This window comes from Lepisosteus platostomus, chromosome 1, assembly GCF_059453375.1.
Source record: "Lepisosteus platostomus isolate fLepPlt1 chromosome 1, fLepPlt1.hap1, whole genome shotgun sequence".
Classification (NCBI taxonomy): Eukaryota; Metazoa; Chordata; class Actinopteri; order Semionotiformes; family Lepisosteidae; genus Lepisosteus; species Lepisosteus platostomus.
The window spans coordinates 50,737,823-50,761,616 of NC_142611.1; the positions used below are offsets into that span (position 1 = coordinate 50,737,823).

Consider the following 23,794-nt stretch of genomic DNA (forward strand, 5'->3'; position numbering starts at 1 on the left):
TAAAACCAAAAAAGTTATTGAAAAAATGGAATAAGATAATGGGGTGAAAGTTTTAAGACACAATTCAATCTAAATAACAAAATGATGAAAATGGTTATTCCTTACTCAATCAGTAAATGCATTCACAATAAAACGTAACGGTTTATGGGCAAGTTCTACCAATGGATTATGTGCAAAAGGGCAATTATATGGGCTTAGTGTAATTGTGGGGGGATACATTTACAGAGCTTTGGTGTAGTTGTGTGGATTCCTGTACGAGTGGTATAAGATGATTATGTATGGGTTGATGTCTGTTATATTTATTATTAAATATATTTTTAATGTAATATATACTTGTACTGTCTGTATATGTAATGTTTCTTTGTGTTAAACACAGCTGCTCTGATGCAAGACAAATTTATGAAGAATCAGGCAATATGTGTATGGTATAATTATATAAATCAACATGGTATATTTCAAGAACGTGAAGAACAAATACAACTCTTCTTCTGCCATGACTGCACAGTACATATCCAAGCATACACATATTACTTCAAACTCCAACAAATTCACATCTAGACACATTCACATTTTAAAAAACATCAAACAAAACACATCATTCACAGAAGGACAGGTAGCTAGATAAATGATATTTTAGCAATGCTGCTAGGAATTGTGTCAACAGTAATGTTTTCAATAATACATGATAAATCACAGTGTCCCGTCATAATAAAAAATGCTTTACTTGAGGACTTCTTTCCTTTAAGGTCAAACTCCAGTGAAGTTGGGGGCGGAGTGGTGGCTCTGTGGCTAAGGATCTACGCCTGTGGCTGGAAGGTTGCCGGTTCAAATCCTGCAGTCGGCAGAGGAATCCTTCTCCGTTGGGCCCCTGAACAAGGCCCTTAACCCCAGCTGCTCCAGGGGCGCCGTATAAATGGCTGACCCTGCACACTGACCTCAGGCTTCTCTCTCCCTGCCTGTGTGCCTGTGTGTCTCATGGAGAGCAAGCTGGGGTATGTGAAAAGACAAATTCCTAATGCAAGAAATTGTATATGGCTAACAAAGTGATCTTATCTTATCTTAAGTTCAATGAGGTTGAATATTCTGGTGAATGAACCTCATCAAGGCATCAATAAAGTCACAATACAGGAGATGTTACATGACAATAATCTACAATTCCACCAAATCACAAGCATGTTTTCTCGTTTTAACCAGTGAAATTACAAACTGGCCATTTTCGATTGAGTAGCAGTGAACACAAGGTGGTTTGAAGGAACACTTGCCGTCTGTTGAAATCCACCTGGATGGAGTGATCAATCACCAGGTCGGCTGGGCACACTGGGTTGATCTTCTCTGGGTCGCCGCCCAGTTTCTTCACAGCATCTCGCATCACAGCAAAGTCCACCACAGCAGGCACCCCTCTGACAAGAGCAAGAGCAAAACTGTGACCTTCACACGGCAGGAACACATTGTCTACTAAGTACAACAGACAGATGTATACGTCTGTGTGATGCGCCCTTCATTTCCCATACAGTTATACTACAGACGTCAGCAATATCTGACGTCTGTTAGATTTACACTGAGTGATGTGTTTTGTGTACCTTATTCATTTTTAACAAATTCAACCTTTGATGCCTTGCCAGTAATATAAAACAGGGATAAAGAATGGGGAAATACAGTCATGCATATACTACTGTAAATTCCTTCTTAGAAATACGCCTGAAATTTCCATTTTTGCAGCAAAATATTAAGAAATTTAAAAAGAGAGAAACAGGTGTGTGTGAAATGTTCGCAAAGTACATCACGAGATACTATCTACAAACATCTTTTCACTGTGACACTATGACAAGTTCTTAAAATTATGAGACCGGTGCCAGCTCTTTCAAAATCTCAGCTGGATCAGAGAGGGTGGAGGCTGGAGAGTGTGTCCTTGAGGCTCCTGTCTGTATCGTATCGATGTGCACCTGTCGGCGAAACACCAAATACAGGCACACACAGGAGAACCCACCCAGCTCTCTTGTAGTTTCAAGTGACACGAGGCAAGCAACTGCCCTCAGAACTCAGTCCTGTGACGGAGAAAGACTCCTTCCTGACTCACGTGAAGTCCTGCAGGATGACTCTTGCCGGCTTGAAAGGCACTTCCACACTCTGCATCTGTGTCTCCTTCCAGTTCAGGATGCTCTCCACGTCAGCTTTCTTTACAAGAAACCCGTCGCAGTTGCGCACAGCGGCTTCCAGCAACACCCGGATGGAGAACGGGAGGCGATCTGTCCATGAGAAAGAAATAATAACAGACGTACAATATTCATTTTCTGTCCTTTCTAATGTCACATTTACCTGTGCTTCCAATTCATTCTACTCCTTTTCTTTAACTAGATTATGCTCTTATTTTAGAATTTTATTATGTAATAATAATAATTAATATTATTATTTTTCCCCTTATATTTTCCTACATGATTGTTGAACTATTTGGGAACCTGTTTCTTAGCTTTTGATTTGCAAACTATCGGGATAAACCTGTTTGCTGCTTCAAGTAGTCGATTTGAACAGTTCCCATATATTTCCCTCAGATTTCATAACTATCCTATCCTAATTTACTTCTCTTAACCGCGGTCTCCTTCTCTCAAAGTCTGCTTTCTGTAAATTAAAAATGTTCAATTTGGATTCAACCCGTACACTTCAAAACACACTATATGACGATCGATATTGCCTAAGAGGAGTGAGGCAATGCCTCGCTTAGTGCTGAGGGCAAGGTTCAGGAAAGGACGTCTGTGGGAATATGATTAAATTATTAAATATTAAATATGAAATTATAGTATATGTTCAATGGGAATGTGTTTCCAGGTGCGCTATTTCTGACATAGCAGCAACGTATATGGGCTTCATTGGGGTGAGTATGGCATTAGTGATATTTTTGCCACAGAATAAAATTTGATCACCTTTTTATACTAAAAAAAGTATATTATAAATTATAGTTACAGAAGAAATACATAAGATCTGGTCACACATCAATACATTCAATACGCATCAACTGCAGACTGAGTGAATAACCGCTGTCTGCCTTCAATCCTCCAGCCTGGCAGTGGTGGGAGACTAAGAGGTGAAGCTACACTGGCCGGGATGAGCCAGGTTGTGGCTCATCCAGGAAACCTGAGACTTGTTTCTGACCGACCGAGTTTCGAGCCTTCTTTTTGTCAAGCGATTAGAAATGGCTGTGGCCGTACAGTAAATACACATTACACTTCACACCCTCCTTGCCGGGAGAGAGATCATGTGTCAGTTTTTTTTTTTGCATCTTGCCTCAAGCATGGATAGCAACAGGATGCACAACGACTGCCTGCGCTTCTGCCTGGCCTACATACAGTATGCGTCACAGGCAGACAAATAATGCTTTTATACAGGTGTATTTGGAGCAAAATAAATAAAATCATTTAATGAAGAAAGAGCACTTTGGCGCATGAGCAGAAATGGAAGTATTGAGGTACTTTCCACTGATAAATCCATTGGTAAATCTGAGACAAAAACAGTGGTTGAGAAAGCATAGAAACATACATTGTTTTGCAAGAAACAAACAATACAGCTGTAGCCACTAATTAAATATGAGAACCACAGGTATCTTACCATATCTGGGATCTCCCAGTTTGCAGAGGTTGTAGAACTTCTTGTCTGGTTTGTGTGGGTCCAGGGGTTCTACAATGTGGGCGTATGGGTTGCTCATGGTTCCAGATGTTTCCTGTCTCTCTTATTCACCTGAGAAGAATTTAGAAGACAAAGTAATCTGCAAACATACAACACTGGTTCTCTTCTCACACAGACCATAAGATCCATTTTTTTGCCCCATCTTCAAAGATGTGCTCTCCTCCAATAAAGATTGTATGCAAAACAATAATTCCAGTTAAAGCATTTTGCAGACACAATTAACAAAAAACGTTTTTGTGCAGTGTTTGTTTGTTTGTTTTGGAGAAGTTCCTATGGAATGTTTTAGTAATGGGACACTAAGCCAAGCAATTATCCATCTCTCCTCTCCATGGGGATTCAGCCACTGAACAATCCTTGTTCAGGAAATCAAAACCTATATTAAATATCATATGATCAATAATATGCTATTATAAAACCTTACTGGATTATACTGATTAAATATTCAACGTGCCCAATGCAAAAAATTTTAGATAATTTTTTCACAGAAAAAAATTCTGAAAGAGTAAACTTCACCTACTTCCTCTCAGAAAAAGGTACTGCATTTTTTAAATCATTTTTAAAATCTTTGTTCATTAGCCTACATGGAGCTACTGTTATTGGAAAAAGCCAAATAAGCCAGAGGCTGTAAGAGGCATCTCTGTGTTAATGAAAACAAATGGCTCCTTTTCTGCCTTTATTTATCTTGAAACCCTTGATACAATGCCAGAATCACAGCCTAATACGTGACACTCCGCGGTCAGCATGACCAGAGACAGTAAGAGCTATTCTGAGGATAAAAAAAGAGATTAAGTTCTTGCTGCTGCCTTTTTTTACAGAACAGTTTCCTTTCAGACAACGTGAACAAAAATAACAAACCTGAAACAAGAACACAGGCCTGTTAAATTATACCAAAAAGAAAAGAAAACTTATTATGTAGAGGAAGTCTGAGAAGGTAAGGCCAACAAATCACACCCCTGGAAGACACCAAAACTGGCAACATAACTGAGCCTTCTCATATTCACTCCACCTTAGCTGGTAATTTAATTTCTATCTTGTTTTTTAATTACTAAAACTTAACTTGATTCCCTGGGCTCATGATACAGATGTTTTTAGCGCAAAATATCTTAGCATTTCTCATTATTTTCTCCTAAACAGCACACTAAACAGAATTTCTCAGAACTACATTTCCAAAAGCAAACATCAAGCACTGATCACAGAACCTTTTGTCATGCACTAGAAAATGAGGTGCTGAAAATAGTCACCCTCCTGTCTCAGTGGAGCTGTCACCGAGAGTGATGGGACAGGTTCCACGCAACAACTGAACAAGAGACAACTGGTAGGAGGACTGGCACCTCTACACCAGAACAGCCTCAGAAACGTGGGGCTACACCACTACTAATTCAATACAAGACACACAAGGAAGGGAAATCCAATTTCCCAATTTTATGTTTTTTATTTGCAAATCATGTGGTTCATTATTTCAAACCAGTATTGTGTGCAGTGTTTCTTTTTTATACTTTAATATTGGAAACAAAACTGAAACCTTCAAAAATGAGGCAAAACAGCTATACTGTTTCATTCAGTATCTAACCTGACCAAAAGCCCTGAAAACAACTTCATGAAGGACCTTCATAGTTTGGGGAAAACAACCCTGGATAGTCATGTGATGTCTCACAACTGCATAATCTTCTCACTGAACAGCCAACACAACCCTACATTTCTAAAGTTATGTAGCGAACACAGCTACCATAAAAGGAGGAGGTAACTGATTTTCTATGGGGAAAAGAAAAGGGTGTCATTCCTGTAGTCTCAAAGAGCCAGTCCACTAAAAAGAATATGCATTTCAGAAAAGATACTGATTGGCCAAAGGTTTGTGTTGAAAATCTTAACTTTAAGAACACTGTAAAAGGCTACCTGTTAAAGACAACTGAATCATTCCTTCGAAATCTGAAATGCTTAGACTTTTGCCCTGGAGTTTCATAAATTTGGTCTAAATAACTGTCAGCCTCTATCTAAATGTGCATTTTACCCCTGCCGCAAACACTTACAATACCAGCCTCTGTGACTGCAAATGTGAATGTAAAGTTCCTCACACCATTCATACAAAGGAGCCTTTCAGTGCCATGTTGCTTCCCAAAGGTGGTTACTGTATACCATAACTGTAAAAAACAAGCCATGGTGAAACAGGACCCTCCTACATTCTAAAAACAGTTATTGGCGGTTTGGGTTTTGATTGAAATCACAAAAGAATTTGTGCTCACACATTTTTATTTTTTGCTTTCCATACTTTCTGACGCCACTAAGGACTGCAAAATAACATAGGGAAACTACATGGATCTGCATTTAAGACAGAGAAGAGAAAACACTTTTTCACCCAAAGGGTTATTGCAGTATGGAACAGCCGTGTTGTTGAATAACCCAGTTTCTTTCAAGACATGGTTGTATATAAGAAAAAAGCTTGGATCAATTAACTAACAATTACCAAACAGACTAGATGGGCCAAGTGGTTTCCTTTCGTTTGTAACCTTTCTTGTGTTCTTATCTCATTGTAAATTCTGAGGAAAATGTCCTATATTTCCCTAAACACAAAAAGAATATCAACTTGATCGTGTAGACAAAAACCACGGGTATGTTCTTTCATGTGGGCAAATTAAGTGCTGACTGATACTCAAGCTCATTTAACGCAAAGTAAGCATTTTCCAATTGGGAAAGCAAGGCCTGACATCCTGATAAGTGCAAATATCAAGAGTAAATCTCACTTCTGAGGGTCGAGGAATAGGTCTACGCGCTGGAAAAAAAGACAAGTCTACAGTATGTCCGTATGACTGAAAATGAATGTAAGGTGTGAAGATGCACTTTTAAGCAGAAGAGTGTGCACAGCCCTGATTCCTCCCATGCTGGTATCGAGTATGGAAGCAGTGATTTTTCACTTTCACACTGGGAGGCCTGCATCAAAAATAACTGCTGAGAAATACGATTAAAAAAAAAAATAATCCCTAGTGGCACTCTGGCGCAGTGTTTCGCATTATTGCCTTGCAGCCCTGAGGCCCTGGGTTCAATTCTTGGAGTGTTATCTGCACAGGGTTTGTATGTTCTCCCCTTGTTCACATAGGTATTCTCGGGGGTCTCTGGTTTTCTCCCTTAGTCCAAGAACAGGTTGTTGTCCCTGTGTGCACAGATACACATTAATAGAGTACATTTCTAAAGAGGATAGGATGGTTATTTCCAGTATAAAACATTCAACAGGTGAACTCTGCACACTGAGACAGGAGTACTGTTTGTAGATAGCAACAGGTACTTAAAATATTTCCCTGTGCATAGCTCATTTCAAAGACAACTGAGCTAAGCATTAACAAAAATTCACACAGAATGAAAATGGTTGATCTGTACTGGATAAAGCAGATACAAAATGGTAGATTCACCTGCAGCAACAACTCTGACATGTAGTAGCAGCTACTGTGTGAACTCAATCACTTGGAGCCTTTATTACTTGAATGAATCATTATTCAGAAAACCATAAAAAATATAATTGATAACAGTCATTTTTAAATACAAGTGGCTTGTAAAGGAGAAATGCAGTCCCAAATTCTCAGAATGGTTATTAAATCTCAGTAACAAATAAATTCCATGACGCTATAGAAACATTTTACAAATTTTGAATTAAGCACAAAATCGTGAACTTTGTGAAAGTACTGTTAGTTGCCAAGTTATCACAAACCCCTGGTCCTGCCACTGGTGACAAATTGTGACGTGATGCAGCCCTTCCTGCTCACTAGTCACTGCAATAACTAATGGTATGTGATGTATGACTGAATACGTACAGGCTGTGCAGCAGATATTTAATTGCAGAAATGTTCCAACGTGATCTGCATGAGGAGTTAAGACGTAAGTAGTAGTAAGTAGTAAACAAGCAAAAACTTCTTGAAGTCGAGAGCAATATTTCTATTGGATTAAAAAAGATGTATTCACAAGCCTGCTTGTTTACAATGTAATAGGGCCACAATACACCACTGGAAGTTTTGTTGCGTCATTCTGAATCACAGAATATGGTGCTGTGTATACCTGGAAAATTTGTCTATTTTGTGATTTAAATTGGAGTTTTTTACAAGTTAATGCGTATATTTTCCTTTTAGGAATGTTTGAAATACACTCATCAATGCTGATTCTAACCCCGAAATATAAAAATAGCATTGCAGTTCCCTTTAAATGAATAAGCAAATAGCATTTCAAATTAATATTTTTCTCAGCAGCTGAAGCTATAACAAAATCATTTAGTTCAACTGCAACTACTCCTGTATCTAACCTTTAATCAGACATTTCATCTCAGTGCCCAGGCAATTTTTTTCACACTTTCTTTTTATAATACCGTCTTTCTCAATCACCAAACATGAGCCATACTTCTGAGTCTATGCCAGAAGTCCATGCTCCAGTTTAGTAAGAGATTTGTGCAATTAAATGCCTATTGGTCTAGTGATGGTCTGACTGATCCTGTCAGAAGGTACGATGTCTGAAATGACCCCTCAGGCAATAACTGCTGATTGATACGCATCTTCAGCTGGGACTTTAGAGCTAAGTATTAACACAGCTGTAACAGTTCTCTCAGGCTAAGTCACTGTGTCATTGGCTCTCATAACACAATACTGAACATTCCTGGAGTCCAGTCAAGGTCAGGGTCAGAATTATTAAGTAATGTTTCATTCCACAGTAAAATTTACTACTTTTTGGACAAATTTTATCATTGTACAGTATTAGGGACAACTTTGGAATAACACCTTCAATATACAGTACACATTCTACGAAAGTGCACAATTAAAAAAAAAAAGAAGTGGGCTTTATAATGTTCAAATATCTTTGCTCAAAGTGGACTATTTTTTTTACCAAAATAATCAAGTTAGTTGAAACTTCCCAGCTACTGTTTGTTTCACAAACTTCCTTCTTCACAACCCAACAGGTAAACCCAACCCAAAAACACTTCACTACAGAAGAACCTGGAAACATAGCAACCCAAATGCCACACCATAAGGTTTTGATCAAAACCTAAGCATAAATCTAGCGTGGGACATCAGAAAATCTTCTTCTGGAAACCTGATCCCCCAACATATCATACAAATCAATCATTTGTTCCTACCAGAGATATATGATAAGGGTTCAGAAGTCTACATCAACACAATGTTACATGTAGGCTATTTCTTATTAATTTGGCTGACACTGTTAGAACAGCTTCCAGAGGTTACAATTCTTTTTTTGTCTGGGTTTGCTAGCGCAATCTGGGCTCTCAAGTGTACCACAACAGTGTCCCCACTCAGAATTTTAACCCATGACCCTCCACTCAGGAGTCCAGAGCCCTAACCACCACACCCCGAGGGGCAGCATAACATAGCACCAATATAGTCCCAACAAACCGTTAAAAGAAATGGAGTCATGGACAGATTGAAGGCTGTGAATCTACAAGTCCCAGGAAGAGAGTAAGCAGTCACAGGAAACTGACATGCCAGGGAAGAACCTGCTTTAGGTATTTAAGGGAAACATGCTGGTCTGGGTGTTTAAACTAGCAGGGGAAAGGGAAGGGGGTACAAGGAGAAAGCTAGAGGGTAAATGACTGAGGGAGAAACAAGCACACGGACTGGACAAGGACATGAGGATGTGGTGCAGTCATAAATTTTCAATAATTCATCACCACTAAAGCGCACAGGAGGCCCAAGAGCCGCACTCGGGCCACAGTGTGCTGATAGCCGTGTGGGAATCCTGCACTAACAAGACTATCTGCAGCTGCGCCTCCCGATAGGGACAGCTATAATGGTCACAAGGCTATTTCGATGTTCAGTACAGAACCTCATCTCTGACCTTCAGACACAGGCATAATCTCTGTTTTCCCTCAGCTGGTCCTCTTCTTCTCTCAGAGGGTATTGAATGGAGGTCGCTGTCAATGCAGGACCAAAGATTTCATGTAGCACTATTACAGTGGAAAGGTATTATTTTTCCTGTTTTCATCACCTACCCTGCAATGCAATATTGACTTAGATGAGACTGATATCTCTAGTGTGGTCAGTTAAACGTAGATCTTTTTTTTATTGTACAAGATCTTGAAAAGGTGGGCGGCACAGTGGTGTAGCGGTCAGCACTGCTGGGGCCCTGTGTTCAGCTCCTGCAGTGCTACCTGAAGGAAGTTTGTATGCTCTCCCTGCATCTCCCAGCAGCCATATCACTCTGCACCTCACAGCTGGCAGCCCACTGAAGCTAAGCAGGTGTGAGCCTGGTCAGTACCTGGATGAGAGACCTCCTGGGAAAAACTAAGGTTGCTGCTGGAAGAGGTGTTAGTGGGGCCAGCAGGGGGCGCTCACCCTGTGGTCTGTGTGGGTCCTAATGCCCCAATATAGCGACGGGGACATTATACTGTAAACAGGCGCCGTCCTTCAGATGAGACGTAAAACCGAGGTCCTGACTCCCTGTGGTCATTAAAAATCCCAGGGTTCCTTGAAAAGAGTAGGGGTGTTACCATTGGCCCTCACCAATCATGGCCTCCTAATAATCCCCATCAATAAATTGGCTGCATTACTCTGCTCTCCTCCCCACTGATAGCTGATGTGTGGCGAGCGTTCTGGTGTGCGCATCATCCAGGCGGGGCTGCAAATTGGTGGTGGTGGAGGGGAGTCCCCATTTCCTGTAAAGCGCTCTGAGTGGAGTTTCCAGAAAAGCGCTATATAAGTGTGAGCAATTATTATTATAATCTGTGTGGGTTTCCTCCTACAGTTTCTAATTGGCTTCTAGGAAAACTGGCCCTAATGTGTGTGGCTGCCCTGTGAGGAACTGGCATCCCATCCAGAATTCATCACTCATTGCACCTGTGGCTTGCCAGGTTCGGCTCCAATGTGCCCTGCAACCCTGTACTGGATAAAGCAGTTAGAAATGTATTGCTGAAAAGCATTTCAGAAATCCACTGGACAACTTTAATTGTTTAATCTTGTCTCACTGCATTTTACACACAACACAGAGTGTACCTCATTTGCTCTTAAGATGGGTGCCCTCTTTTCCAGCTGACCTTTGTACATGTTATTAGGGAAGTAAGCAGATGGAGAGATCAAGATGGCTCTTGCAATACCAAAGCAAATCAAGATGGCTCTTACCAAACAGCAAGCAAGGGGTATATTTTAAAAAATACCACACTGTGAATGTTGTGATCCAACTTAAGAAGCCATCTTTGGAATAGGAGACAAAATTCCAAGACCGCTTTCTGGAAATCTGTGTTGAATGCAGGAGAGGCGGAAGGATTAATCTTACAAAACTTGTTATTGTAACTGTACGGTCACAGAACCAAGAATAACAGAAACGATTATGTTCTCCCCCAACCTACCAAGTAAATCTTACTCAAACATGAGTTACCGAGATTTGCACAATATCCAGAAAGTCTGAAATAAGGTAACTTTCTTTGGAGATTACAAATGTAGTTCCCAGACCTCACACGGCATAAATATATTCCTCATAGTATAAAACACTTTCTGTACTGTACACAAGCAGAATATTAATTGACAAATTAACTTTAACAATTTTAAGTGTTAGCTTATTTCAATACCTTCTAATACTCATCTCGTTTTAAAGTGGTCTTAGTGATACTAAAAGCTTCATCATCGTGTCCTATTGTTAAAGTACAAGATCTGTCATAAGAATACAGCGTTCTTCTCTAGCCTACTGCAAATAAGAAAAATCAAAAGGTTTTTGTATTTTGGCAAATGAATGGCAATAGCTTTTAAAAATTGAAGTAGTACGTAAATTTTATGTAACATCCATAATATGACAGAATTGAAAACATTATTGGCTGAAAATGTAATTTGTTAAACGATTTAGTTGATTCATTTGCATGCATGTCTTTAATCTACAATGATATATTTCAGTTCTAAATGTGTTTTTTCTGCCAGTTCTATAAACGGATACAATGTTTTATATGACGCGTGAAACACGTTAATGCAAAAAAGCACCAGCATGCAGTACAGTAAATTACAGTAAGATAAGACAACATTACCATTGCCGTAAAAAACGAAATGCACTACTATCTCTTTTTAACAACCGTCTCCCGAAGTTAAATAACTTTAAACCAATTATTTTTAAAAAACGTTCCAGAACACAAGTAATGCTGTTGTTGAGTAGGTTCACTGTACGATTAAGTACACCGATCTACAGTAGAGGCATTATTTCCAATTAAAAGAAAAATACTTTATGCAGTGAAACTAGCAGATTACCTCTAAAATCTCAACACCCGTACTTTAATTTGGGAAATTCCCAGTTATTTTAAAAATCACTTGCACAAAAATTCTAGTGAGCCGACAGAACTCTGGCCTAGTGCTGTCCGGCTGTAGTAAACACACTGGAAAATACAGGAGTAAGTGGAGAGGTGCTAGATTGTATTTCCTGAAACAAAATATACGCGACTAGCTACTAAGCACATCCGATACATAGTAACACATTCTCCTAAAACAGAGAAGGACTGAACTACTTTAAAGGCTATACACACGAAATCTGTAGATTGTTTTCAGCACTTACAATTCACTGGCGATTCTCTGGGATAACAGTACAGCAGCCAATAGTTACCTTCTTCTTAAAATGCCTGATGAATTTTGCGCTCTCATCTACGTAGTAATGCGGTAAGTGTGACTCGGGTTTAAAGAGACAGTGTCCAGCTTTAGGGCCAAAGAAGGATAATACTGTAATTCAGAATAAAACGTTACCAACTGACGCGACCCTCGAAAGGGAAAATGAGAAAAGTTAACATGATCATTTCAGATAACGTTTCTAGATAATATAAAATATTAGTGAAAATACTGTCCATTACACAAATTCAAAAACTAAAATATGTTACTGACCAAAGGCTGTTTTTTTAAGTAAAGTAGTAAATATAAAACGATTCAATTCAGATTCCAGCTGAATTTGTCTCTGTTGTATGCGTCTAGGGATCAAGACTTGAGAAAGTGATCTGTGGAAACAAATTTCTATGAGGAGAAATGATTTAATTGTTGGACTTTTTAGCGCCATTCATCCAGAATCATTCAGTATCATAAATGTCAAATCGCGAATATGAACCGGGAGGCAATGACGTGTGAAATAATATAGTTATGCAGTAATGTGTTGACCATTCTTGAGGCATAACAAATTCAAAATTAATATTACAGACATTTTAACAGAGGAACTCTCACCTTCTCTCAAACGATTTGTGTAAAATATACTTGCGAAGTTTGGTTACGATTGACATACACTTACATTCTAGACAATATGGTAATGATTCAGCTAATACAGCCTATTGAAATTAATGTTCAGCTCAGCCCGCAGTGAAACTCTGCTAAAGGTCATAACTTCGGCAGGAATCTGTGTAGACTGTTTAAAAAACAAAAATCTATTTTAAAGTGTACATTCATATTATCAAACATCTTTTGAAAGTAAAAAACGTCCTATTTTCATTATCCATGATGTAGGATTTATCTTAAATATTATGCGTATTTTATCAAAACGTACAATGTGAAAAAGAACCTCGACAGTTCATTTCTGAATTGATAAACTGGCATGTTAATATTTTACGTAAGGGTTACAGCTACGTTTGTTATAATTTTATCAAACTTGGGTTTTAATAAGCACTTTTCACTTACACATAAAGCACCTTATGAAGACCAGTAATGTTTGAAATCGTCTTGAGCATGATAATCTGCTCTATGAAACTAGCTATGAATTATTTGACTTTTTTACGGTTTTCTCTTAGTCTTTTATTTCATATCTATATGTAAAGAAATGTAATTCTGTTACAATTAGACTCAAAAACAGAATGAACGTACATTAATGGGTTCTAACTTTTTCAGTCTTTTAACTGTTGTGTTGGTACGTTCTACAGACCTTTCTTCCAGTGAGCTTGCTCAAATCTACATTAGCACCCAAAGTATGGTGAGATTGTAGGTCCAAATATAAGGCAACTTTCACCGTTTAATGGTACATTTTGTTCATATGCAAGTTTCATATAAAAACGACGAGTATAACAAAACCAGCAACGATCAGATTTTGTTTAATCCATATACTACAAACTGTTTGAAGGCAAATTTAAAAATGTTATTTCCATATGCAATATATAACGTTCAGCGTATTGCTGGTACTCCTGGCAGTAATCGCTATGATTCCCTGTGCTATCAGGCGGTTATGAACTTGGCTGTTGTCATCGGAGAATATTATTTCCCAGACGTCTTCGGGGGTCAAAATGGCATGATGGGACGCTGACAGTCATGAGAAAAATGCACTCGATAAGGGCCAACTGGAGAGCATATAATCCGTCCTACTATGCAATTAAAATTAAAATAAATACTACAATATGCGAAGCAACATCAATCAGGAAAGTACTACTCATCTATCTGAAAATGAGTTTGCGGTGTATGGTTGCCCTCTGCTGTTGAGGGTCTGGAGTACAATTATAATTCTGATCGCTTGAGTTGTTTCAAAACGCCGTATTTTTTACTGTTAAAGGTGTGTAAAGCTTCAAAATCTATTACTTTATTTATTGAGGTGGAATTCAAATAAGTATTAGTCCTGAACTCAAAAAGCACTGAAACATAAAATTGGTATGTATGCCATCTAAATTTTTGTGTAATAATTTACACAAATCCCCTAGAATTACTTGAATGTCAGTTGTGTGCTACAGAATGTCATCATCCAGTTGCCTCTTTACTTGTAATCTGTTAATTTTGGTAAAGTTATGTCATGATAGCGACGCTAAAATGCAGGAACTATCACCTACTATGCGCCCTAGCAATTGTAAGGTTGCCAGGACCCATTTCTCCCACACAACAGGTTCTGTATATATCCCAGAAACACTAGTGCACCCACAGACCAGACAAGACAGTTATTATAGAACTCATAATTGCCCTTCTTATTCTCTAGCAGTAACAATATCTATTACTGCCTACCTGGCATAGAACACAACACAAATTATCCACAGGTGCCACACACCCACAGACCAGAAAGAACCCCATGCACACCAGTTTCCAAAAACCATTGTCCCAAAGAAAGCATCCAGCAGAGTTATTCTCCTGAAACCAGCTTCATATAGTGCCTCCTTCTGCCACAGCTGCACAAAACTATAGTCCTTTGAGCAATGTGGTCCCTTATGCACCTCCCTGTTCCAATATTGTGTAGGAGATGAAGAAGATGATGCTGGAGCCTTCCTCTACTGCTCGCTGTAGAATCCCCCAATGATGTTTAAGTCCTCTCCTGTGTCTCCTGTGTCTATTCCCCAATATTCTCCTTTGCCCAACATCCTGTTTTTGAGTCTGACTGAGGCCTATATAGCCATTTTCTGGCCAGGAGTGGTAGTGTCCTTGTGATGTCCTGGCCACAGGGCATCTTGCGCATCAGGACATCAGGACATCTTGGGGCCAATTAACAGTCTGCCTGCATGCAAATGACCAGGTGTCATCAAGCTCTGTCTCTCCTTTGTTCTCTTCCTGCCTCTTCCTGCCTCCCATTACCCCAAATCCATTCTGCAATGGCTAAGCACCAACACCTCAACATGCCTTCCCTCACTTCTCTGGAGTCTGACCAAAAAGAGTGTGTCCTTCACTCCTTGTTGACTGGCACATGCCACACTATTTGTGCTTGAAGACCTTTGAATGGAAGCTCAAAGAAGATTGATGCACCCCTGGTAAAGATGCTGGCCACTATTTGCAAACTTAAAGTCAACATAGTCCCCAACACCTGTTGCCCCACATGCAACTGGTCACTTTGTGGTTACATTCTGGGTAATTTTCTTTTGGAATCCAAAATGATAGTGAATACCACTTTATACAAAAAATGCTTGTATTCTGTTATTCACAATATAGCTAGGGTGGCACAATCGATAGTATTAGTATAGTATAGTATAGTATAGTATAGTATAGTAGCCTCACAGTGCTTGTCCTGTGTTTAATTCCAAACTGGGGTGCTATCTGCAGTGAGTTTTTATGTTCTCCCCATGTACATGTGGGTTTTCACCAGGTTAATGGTGGTCCAGTTTCCTACCACAGTCCAAAGACATACTGCTGGGTTAATGGGCTTATGGGAAAACTGACCCTGGTGTGAGTGTGTCTGTGTGTGCCCTTGAATGGAGTGGCATGTCATCCAGGGTGTCTTTTGCTTGCTGGCTTAAGCTCCAGCTTCCCCACGACCCTGAATTGGATGATGCGGTTAAAAAATTGATCCACTGCGTAGTTATAGTATAATAGTCAGGTAACGGCTTCACAGCTCCATCAATTGTGCCCAGTAGGACTACCTTCCAAGAACTCCACACAGCAGGTCCCTTGTCCTGCCTTGCTTACAATACACCTAACGGGTACAGAGTGAGTCACCACCCCCACATACACATGCCATTCTCAGTTTAGTAACACAAATGACCTGAAACATTGGGAACACAGCAACTAGAGGGAACAAATACAAACAGAGAGACAATTAAAACAGATTACTCCCATCGATTGTTTGCAACTGTTCTTTAAGAATATCTCAATCAAACACCATAATAATCCATAAGCATTATGTTTCTCATGACCATAGGTCAGTACTTTAATCATATTTGCCACTTTGCAATGCAGTCACCACCTTCAACAATCCCATGAAGAGCAGCCATGGTGAGGTATCAGGTAACTATTCTGCTATCACTCAGTACCAGGTTGAAACAGGACTTACTGGCACTGGGGAGAACATGTTCCGTGCACCCAGTTCATTACTGAAAGCCAGTTACCTTTTCAGCCCTGCATGCTTGTGTTTAGGTATTTCAGGTAGTGAGCAAAGCTTATATGTGGGTGGGGAATTACCAGCTGTCCAGGCTCAAGTGTGAAGACGTGGACAGAACATTGGTCAGGAGTATCAATGTTAATGTCAGCAAACACTGTTTGTTGGCCATATTGTGACGGAAATCTGCTTACAACCAAGTTACTTCTGGCTTCAATTGCTGCTGAGGGGAAGATACAGACAGTTGCTTACAAACGTCACAAATTTTATTTTCTCTAGGTCCTCAGACCTTTCATATATATGTTCTTGAAAGATGTGAATACAGAAAATATGGATTTGTGTGTGTTGTAGAGCACTTGTATGTTCACCACAGGGAGGCGCTGAACTAACTTGAGATTTTAAAAGATTATGGCATTTTCCCATGATAACAATACAGTGTTTTCTAAAGTACATATACATTACAAATATTTTTGTTTTATTTGCAAGGCAGCTTGGCTGTTGAGGAGAATTAAAAAAAACATTAAAAAGGTTAATCGAATTAACTGCTTGTCATATTTCCCTTGTTCAGTTCTCGTTTCTTCCTGTACGTATCCCTCCTTTCCTGTATCTTGTAGGTCCGCTTAGCTGCATCCCGCTCCTCCTTCAGAACTTCCTTGTCATCTAGAACCTCCAGTCGTGGGAGCTGGCTGATGACGTACTGCCTTTAAGAGACATTTGTCAATGGATCGTTGTCAAAAAGTCCAAGGAAGGTATGTTAAATGCAAGTCCTTCCCTTATGCTTCTAAAATCGTATGTTTTTCAAAAGTTCATTTCAAATTGACATGCATTTCCTAATTTTAGTTCAGAATAACTCTTGCAGCGTGTGCTAAAACATTAGCAATCCGTTTCTTACAGTATAGTTTACGGAACTTTATTGTTGCTTTTAATACCCCAGTTCACCCGATTAGCTCTAAAAATAAATGAATGTCATAATTCATATATGAGCTACGGTATGTGAAAGCTCTGTAACCACTGAATCAGGAAGAATTCTGCACAAGCTATTCAAAGTCCACATATGCACAGAACCAGGGATGATATTCACATCAAAATAAATTAAACCTGAGACTAGATAGTGACTAATTTTATTAAAACTAAAGGATGGTATGGTCCACCTGTAAAATTTCCACAAAGCTAATGCAGTGTGATATGAAATCACACTTAAGGCTAAAACTGCTATGGTAGCATCCAGCCATCTCATGAAGTTATTCAATAAACAAATGTACACAGCCAAGCCCGGCTATCCTTTACTCATATAATTATTGAGATAATGCATTCGAATTTCACATAACTTAAGATGTGCACATTGCAAATGTTCATGGGGTGCAGATTTTCTTTATTATATGAAATTTTCAGATATAGCAAAGAGTTAAAAAAAAAGATCAAAACGTGCCAGTCTGCTTTTGGAAATCGACAATGGTCTATCCACTTTAAAAAGGTTCGAATAGTGGCTGTAGAGCTCTGTCGATCTACTATATACCCATCCAAATAGGCAGGTCATGTACCTGTAAAGGAGATGGTGGCAAACGTTTGACTACTTATACCTGTAATCCAGATACTGGGTTAGACTCCCTCCATTAAAATAGCTTGGCGCTGCTTCATTGTTCATCATACTGAGAAACCTGAAAAAAACAGATTTGTCATACTGGATTGAATAACAGCCAAACCCTTTAATAGCTTTTAATTATCGAGTTCTTAATTCAGCACTGGAAAAGTCAAAATTACAATGTTGTAGGAGTTCATACGGGACGACATTGTCATAACCATTACTTGTAAGTAAAACAGCAGGTCAAAGTAGCTTTCTTGTCATGCACTAACTGCTATTAAATATCAGTGCTTTTTCTTGACAAATCTGTAAAACTGAAGAATTATTCTCTCAATTTAAGGGAAAATGTTACAGGATATAAACTGGTGGAATACACCTATTAGTTGTTCCTTTGCAGCCTACGCATGCAGACGCAGCTCCCCACCTGAAGAATTACAGTATAATGATATGCTATACTTAGTTTAATTTGTACACTTACCTCATTTACCTCATAAACAATGTGGTTTTCTTTACATTTTCCATTCCCAATAAACATATTACATATTGCACATATTACATTGTAAACAGAAAATACATAAACAGCAGTAATTCCATGGTTTTACCTGATGTTTGGAAATTTCCTCCTAAGTTCTTCTACAAAAATGGGCAGGTTCTTGATCCTGTTCTTATTGATCCACACTGTGGTGATGCTGGGCATATAAGGGAACTTCACATGAGAGGTGTAGTTGTTGCAGTCCAGAATCAGGGTGGTGAGTTTCTCCAGTTCCCCCAGAACAGCTGGGCTCCAGTGGTGTTTGAATTAAGGAACAGTAACAACGTACAGTAACACAGTTTATGAAATGTCAGTGATGTTTTCTAACACAATTTTAACCTCTCTTGTCCTTAGAGCTTTCTTTGTCTGGGGTTGACTTCCCAATCAGAAAACTATCAAAGCAGTTTACAAAACATTACTAGCAGAAGAACAGAAGTAGCAAAAAAAAAAAACAGATAATAGACACAAGTGTAGACATGTTCATTTCTTTACATAATTATGAACAACAAAGTTAAAATTATAGGAGGAATTTTGCAGTAGAAGCTCTTTTCTCTCCATCCATTTATGCAAAACACCAGAGCCCTCGGGTTAAAGAATGTTATGTTTTTTACCTCCTTTATATGGAAATGAGTTTAAAATGTTCACATGAAGTGAAATTTCTAATTGTGATTACCTTTTTGTAGCCCTGATGGATGTACAGACAAAAGTCTGACTTTCCAGTTTGAGAACAAAGTTATAAAAATAGTTATAGAAACATTGATATGCATTATTTACAGTTTTAGAAATGCATTTTCTTTACTTAGTATCAAAGTTAAACTGGGGCTGCATGGTGAGAAATGGTTAGCATTAATTCTGGACCTGGGGTGCTATCTGCACAGAGTTTGCATGATCTCCCCATGTTCATCTGAGTTTCCTCCTGGTGCTCTTGTTTTCCCCCACAGTCCACAGATATACTGGTAGTTAATTGGTAGATTAACTTTCTGTGAAAATAAGCCCTGGTGTGTGTGTGTGTGTGTGCGTGCGTGCGTGCGTGCGTGCGTGCGTGCGTGTGTGTGTGTCCTGCGTCTGTGTCTGTGTCCTGCAATGGACTTTCGTCCTGTCCAGACTGTATCCCCCCTGGCACCCACCCATTGCCTGCTGGGATAGGCTCCCCCACAACACTTTACTATTTACTATGAAACCCTTATTGGACAGCAGAGATTCATCCACTACCAGCCTTCCAAAGGATACTCCTCCAGCAGATTGTAGCTGAGGTCCAGCACTTCCAGAGTATCCTGATACTGGAGAATGGTGCTGTATGGAATCTCCACCAGGTTCTGGTAAGCAAAGGACAGCCGCCGACAACCCAACATGTAGGAGTCCTGATAGATGTGGGCAGGAGCCTACTGTACTGGAAAAGTGGAGAAGATTGAAAGTATGGTGCTGTGACTGGGCTGTCAGACACAAGGCATTGAGGGCAGCATGAACCATTTTTAAGTGATCACCTATGTCCTCCTTTGCTTCAGTACATAAAGACATTTTCCTTCCTGACATTTTTGAAGGTTGTGCAGATTAGCAAGCAAACAATTGAGGTCTTGGCTATACCCAACAACGCTAGAGTTTAACACCCTTGGTTTATTGCCAAACTGTCTTCTAGAATCTTCCAACTAAAAGTAACAAACTCATAAACTGTTTTTATGGGCATGTTTAAGGTTCTAGATAAATTTGAAATAGGTGCTCAGTTCAAGGTTTTGTCCCTATAATATCTGTGACTTGTATTAATTAAGTAACAAGAGTCTGGTTAGAAGGAAAGCTGAGTATATATTGGTATCGTCAATGTACTTAATGTAACAGAACGGACCAGTTGAATCTGGAGTATTAATACCTCGTTAATCCGCTAGGAGGCGTAATGGGAATAATCCAGATGCTGAGAGAGAGCTCCTGTGAATAAGGTTTATCATTCTTCACAAAGAAGTTAGAGAACTCAGCATCAGCTTCCATCAAACTGATTTCTGTCGATTAAAGATGTTAACGCAGAACAGCAGTTGTCTGTTTTTGGTTTCATGGGTAAACGGCAAGGAAAATTACAAAGTAGATAAGATCAAATCGGCTGCTGCTGTGTCAGTTTACGCGTTGAAAATGCGTCCAGATCATACTGATCAGCCGGTTCGCTTAGGGCCCGAGTAGCAGGGGAAGCGGGAAGGGGAGAAAGTTACGTATATTTCTGAGCTTGGAAAGGCTAAAAATTTCAGGGGTTGGTCTGGCCTCAGCCTGCTTCTACATTTCCCCATAAAAAAACCAAGGGGGTTCGTGTGTCGGTACTTTAATCCATGTCGCTACACTATAGACGTATAATACACTATATTACGCTACACAGCAATGTAGAGCTGCAGCTCTATATTGAGTTGGTTGGTTGGTTTCACTGAACTTTAATAAAGATTTAGGTTTTGTCCCTGGTAGCTCTTTCTTATATTTACTGAGGTGTTGACCTACAGTAATACTCATTTTGTAACACCTAGGATATTAGATCCCTCAGTGAAGAGTTTGTTTCGCCAACTTGTATTGGGAATACAGAGGAAGCATGTTATTTCAACTTGTACTCCACTTATTCTTGAATGTGGTTACATGAGCTTAAATTAAACATTGTACTATAAAAAAATGTCTCTCATTTAAGGCAGAAGTTGTGTTTAGAGTACTGGTCGTGATCTTAAGTAAATTAGTATGGAAGTCCCGTATTTTGGGGTGGAGAGCCAAGACTCTGAAGACAGCTGAGAAGCTGTTGGAATGATTCTAGAATAATACCAAACCCATTAATATGTGAAATTATTTCTAGGTACCTTTGAGGTTTGTAGTTTGTTATATTATACAAAACCATAAAAATAAATGTTAAGCATTGAGGTGTTTGTTTTTGTTTGTTTTACATGTAACAATTTTGGTGTTGTTAACAATGAATATTACTAAAAAACCTAAAAGATCACTAAGTCTAGAAAGACTCAAGACACCAAAATAAGCTTACAGCATTCAAGGGCTTATATCCACCTCCCAATAGAAAGTTAAGTGCTCTTTTGTTAGGGTCCTCAAACAATAAAATCTGATTTAATCTTATTCCAAGCAATTTGTGTTTTATCATTTCATGTATTCATTTTTTATTTTATTTCTTTAATGTAGATGTGTGTGTTATTTTGGATGAACTGAACTCTTCAAGAAGGGTGAACATAAAAGCAGCAAGACATACTAGCAGTTTGTTACAACCCCAGATGAAGCAATGATTGGAAGTTATTAAAACATTGGTTTAAAACAATATATTTTAAAGATAAATTACAATTCTCCTGGTACAGCTAGTCTCATCACAAACTACTCTTTCTCATTCAACTCACCTGGTTTAATGACAATCCACAAAGAAGCTGCTTTCAAAGTATATGTAGCTTTTCTTCTGCATTCGACTCTGTGAAGTAAGCCTGCTCACTGCACATGAAGAGAGTTAATTCATGCTGGGAGGCAGGATCACAAGATCTGGATAATCACATTGCATCTTAACTCTTTCCTCCATCCAGCCCTAATTGCTGAGATCCTGTGTGAGTCCCTAGCATGACAAAATAAAAGACGGAGAAACAGAGTTTGTTTGCTTGAATGTACAAATTAGGTTATTTTTTTAGAGCAAAAGTAGGTTAATAGTCTAAAATTTACTTACTGTGGAAAATACTCATCATATAATAAAATATTTTTTTTTTTTTATTGGGTGCTGGACATCCCTGGTACTCAGGAATGACAATCTACAGGGTTATTGAGACTTTTTTGTTCATAAATGATTGAGGACATTCATAGGGAAATTAAGGCGCAAGTAATAGGTTTATTCCATGCTGAAAAGAGAAGAAAGCCGTTTCGGCTGTGGTACCTTCTTCGGGTGTGGGAAATTATATACTGTACATTTGAACAAAAAAGAACTAATTAAAGCAACGGAAAGGAATATTTAGTGACTTGGTGGATCAGTATGAGTGTGAGTTTTATGATTTGGTGTGCTTTTCCATGCTTTTCAAATACCATTAGTGTGGGCTTCTCATCAAGTGTAGGCATCTTATCAGATGAGAAGAAGAGTCTAAAAAAAAGCAGTAAAAGCAGTGTTAAATAAATACATTGATGGGAACTCCTGGGTGATTAATGGGGGATCCAGATGGAGGAAGAATATCTGGGAAGGGGCCCTGCACTTTGGGACCCAAAGATTTCAGACCTATGAAGCAAAGTGAGAATGTCCAAGAGAGCTGCACATGATCAACCTGTGCTGTATGTAACCTGATATCTCCTGAGGCTACACCACCTCAACCTACAGGAGATCTGCTATTAGCCTTATCAGTACATTTGGGCTCATGGTAATCAATTGTCCATGTCTGCCAGTCACAGTCAATGAATGAAAGGACTGGAGATTAGATCATGGCTGAAAAAACTGATCTGTATTGATCAGCCATGCAATACAAGTCCAGACAAGTATTCTGATGGAAGAGATTTTCTAGTGGAAGACAACGGTGGTGAGTGGTTAGCATTCCTACCTTGCATTGTGGGGGCCCTGGGTTCAGTTGCAGAGCTGGCGGTGTCATCTGTGTGGGGTTTGTATGTTCTCCCCTTGTTCGCTTGGGTTTCCTCTGGGTGCACCACTTTCCTCCCACAGTGCAGAAACATACTCGTTGGTTAATTGGCTTGTGGGGAAAACTGGCCCTAGTGTTAGTACAGTATGAGAGTCTGCGATTGTGTCTGTGTGTGCCCTGCAATGGACAGAATAGGTTTTGGCTCCTCTGTGACCCTTAATTGAAAGAAGCAGTTAGAAAATGAATAGACAGAGATACTTCCTAGCACATCGTTGCTGTGTCATGTGCTGGTGTGATCAGGGATTATCAAAATTAAAATATCACTAGTGTCAGCTAGTCTCACTAAGTTAACACTGGCTGCATTGACTGACTGCACATCCCTCCATGTTCTCCATACAGATTTTATCAAAGACAGCTCTTATATAAGGATACCATTTATATGGGTTTAGGAAAGCATTCTATACTGTTCTGACTTTCACATTCCTTTCTACAGTGTTGATTTTCCCTATTCTTTTCTTGTTGTGGGGGTGGTGAATTGTTTCATGTTCGTGTTTCTCTACCTAAATGTCAGTTTACTTTTTTTTCAACTTTCAAATTAGTACTTCATTAAAAATAGAAAGGAAAAATCATAAATAGAAAAGGAAATATAAGGCAAGTCTTTACAATCCAAACTTTATTGTTATGGTTAAGATTCTTGAAAGTAATATTTTATCACCACTATCATTAACACAATGGTAT

General features: G+C 39.1%; 2 protein-coding genes across 3 annotated transcripts in view; both read right to left on the reverse strand.

Moving 5' to 3' along the window:
- Window positions 1-12,306, reverse strand: part of aco1 (aconitase 1, soluble) — a 32,824-nt gene extending 20,518 nt beyond the window's left edge. The window contains exons 1-5 of one of the 2 annotated variants that reach the window (XM_088631211.1): window positions 12,193-12,250; window positions 10,782-10,896; window positions 3,601-3,729; window positions 2,078-2,246; window positions 1,263-1,400 (exon numbers count right to left, since the gene is read on the reverse strand). In XM_088631211.1, coding sequence (XP_088487337.1) covers window positions 1,263-1,400; window positions 2,078-2,246; window positions 3,601-3,697 — 404 coding nt within the window. In that variant the 5' untranslated portion in view covers window positions 3,698-3,729; window positions 10,782-10,896; window positions 12,193-12,250. Of the gene's footprint in view, window positions 1-1,262; window positions 1,401-2,077; window positions 2,247-3,600; window positions 3,730-10,781; window positions 10,897-12,192 lie in introns of both variants that reach the window. The other variant, XM_088631199.1, reaches the window with a different exon arrangement.
- Window positions 12,307-16,104: 3,798 nt separating this feature from the next.
- Window positions 16,105-22,194, reverse strand: LOC148678067 (leucine-rich melanocyte differentiation-associated protein). The gene is made up of 5 exons (XM_088631242.1): window positions 21,854-22,194; window positions 19,728-19,858; window positions 18,568-18,747; window positions 17,964-18,041; window positions 16,105-17,084 (listed from the first exon to the last, which is right to left on the reverse strand). Exons 2-5 carry the CDS (start codon window positions 19,847-19,849, stop codon window positions 16,922-16,924), a joined length of 543 nt encoding a protein of 180 aa, XP_088487368.1. The 5' UTR covers window positions 19,850-19,858; window positions 21,854-22,194; the 3' UTR covers window positions 16,105-16,921.
- Window positions 22,195-23,794: the final 1,600 nt, after the last annotated feature.

Excerpts from the sequence above, each read along its gene's own strand:
- LOC148678067 (XM_088631242.1), bottom strand. The coding sequence starts at position 19,849 with ATGTTGGGTTGTCGGCGGCTGTCCTTTGCTTACCAGAACCTGGTGGAG. Across the intron at positions 18,042-18,567 it reads AGGAAATTTCCAAACATCAG|GTTTCTCAGTATGATGAACA; the intron begins GTAAAACCATGG and ends TGTTTTTTTCAG. Across the intron at positions 17,085-17,963 it reads ACCCAGTATCTGGATTACAG|GCAGTACGTCATCAGCCAGC; the intron begins GTATAAGTAGTC and ends TGTCTCTTAAAG.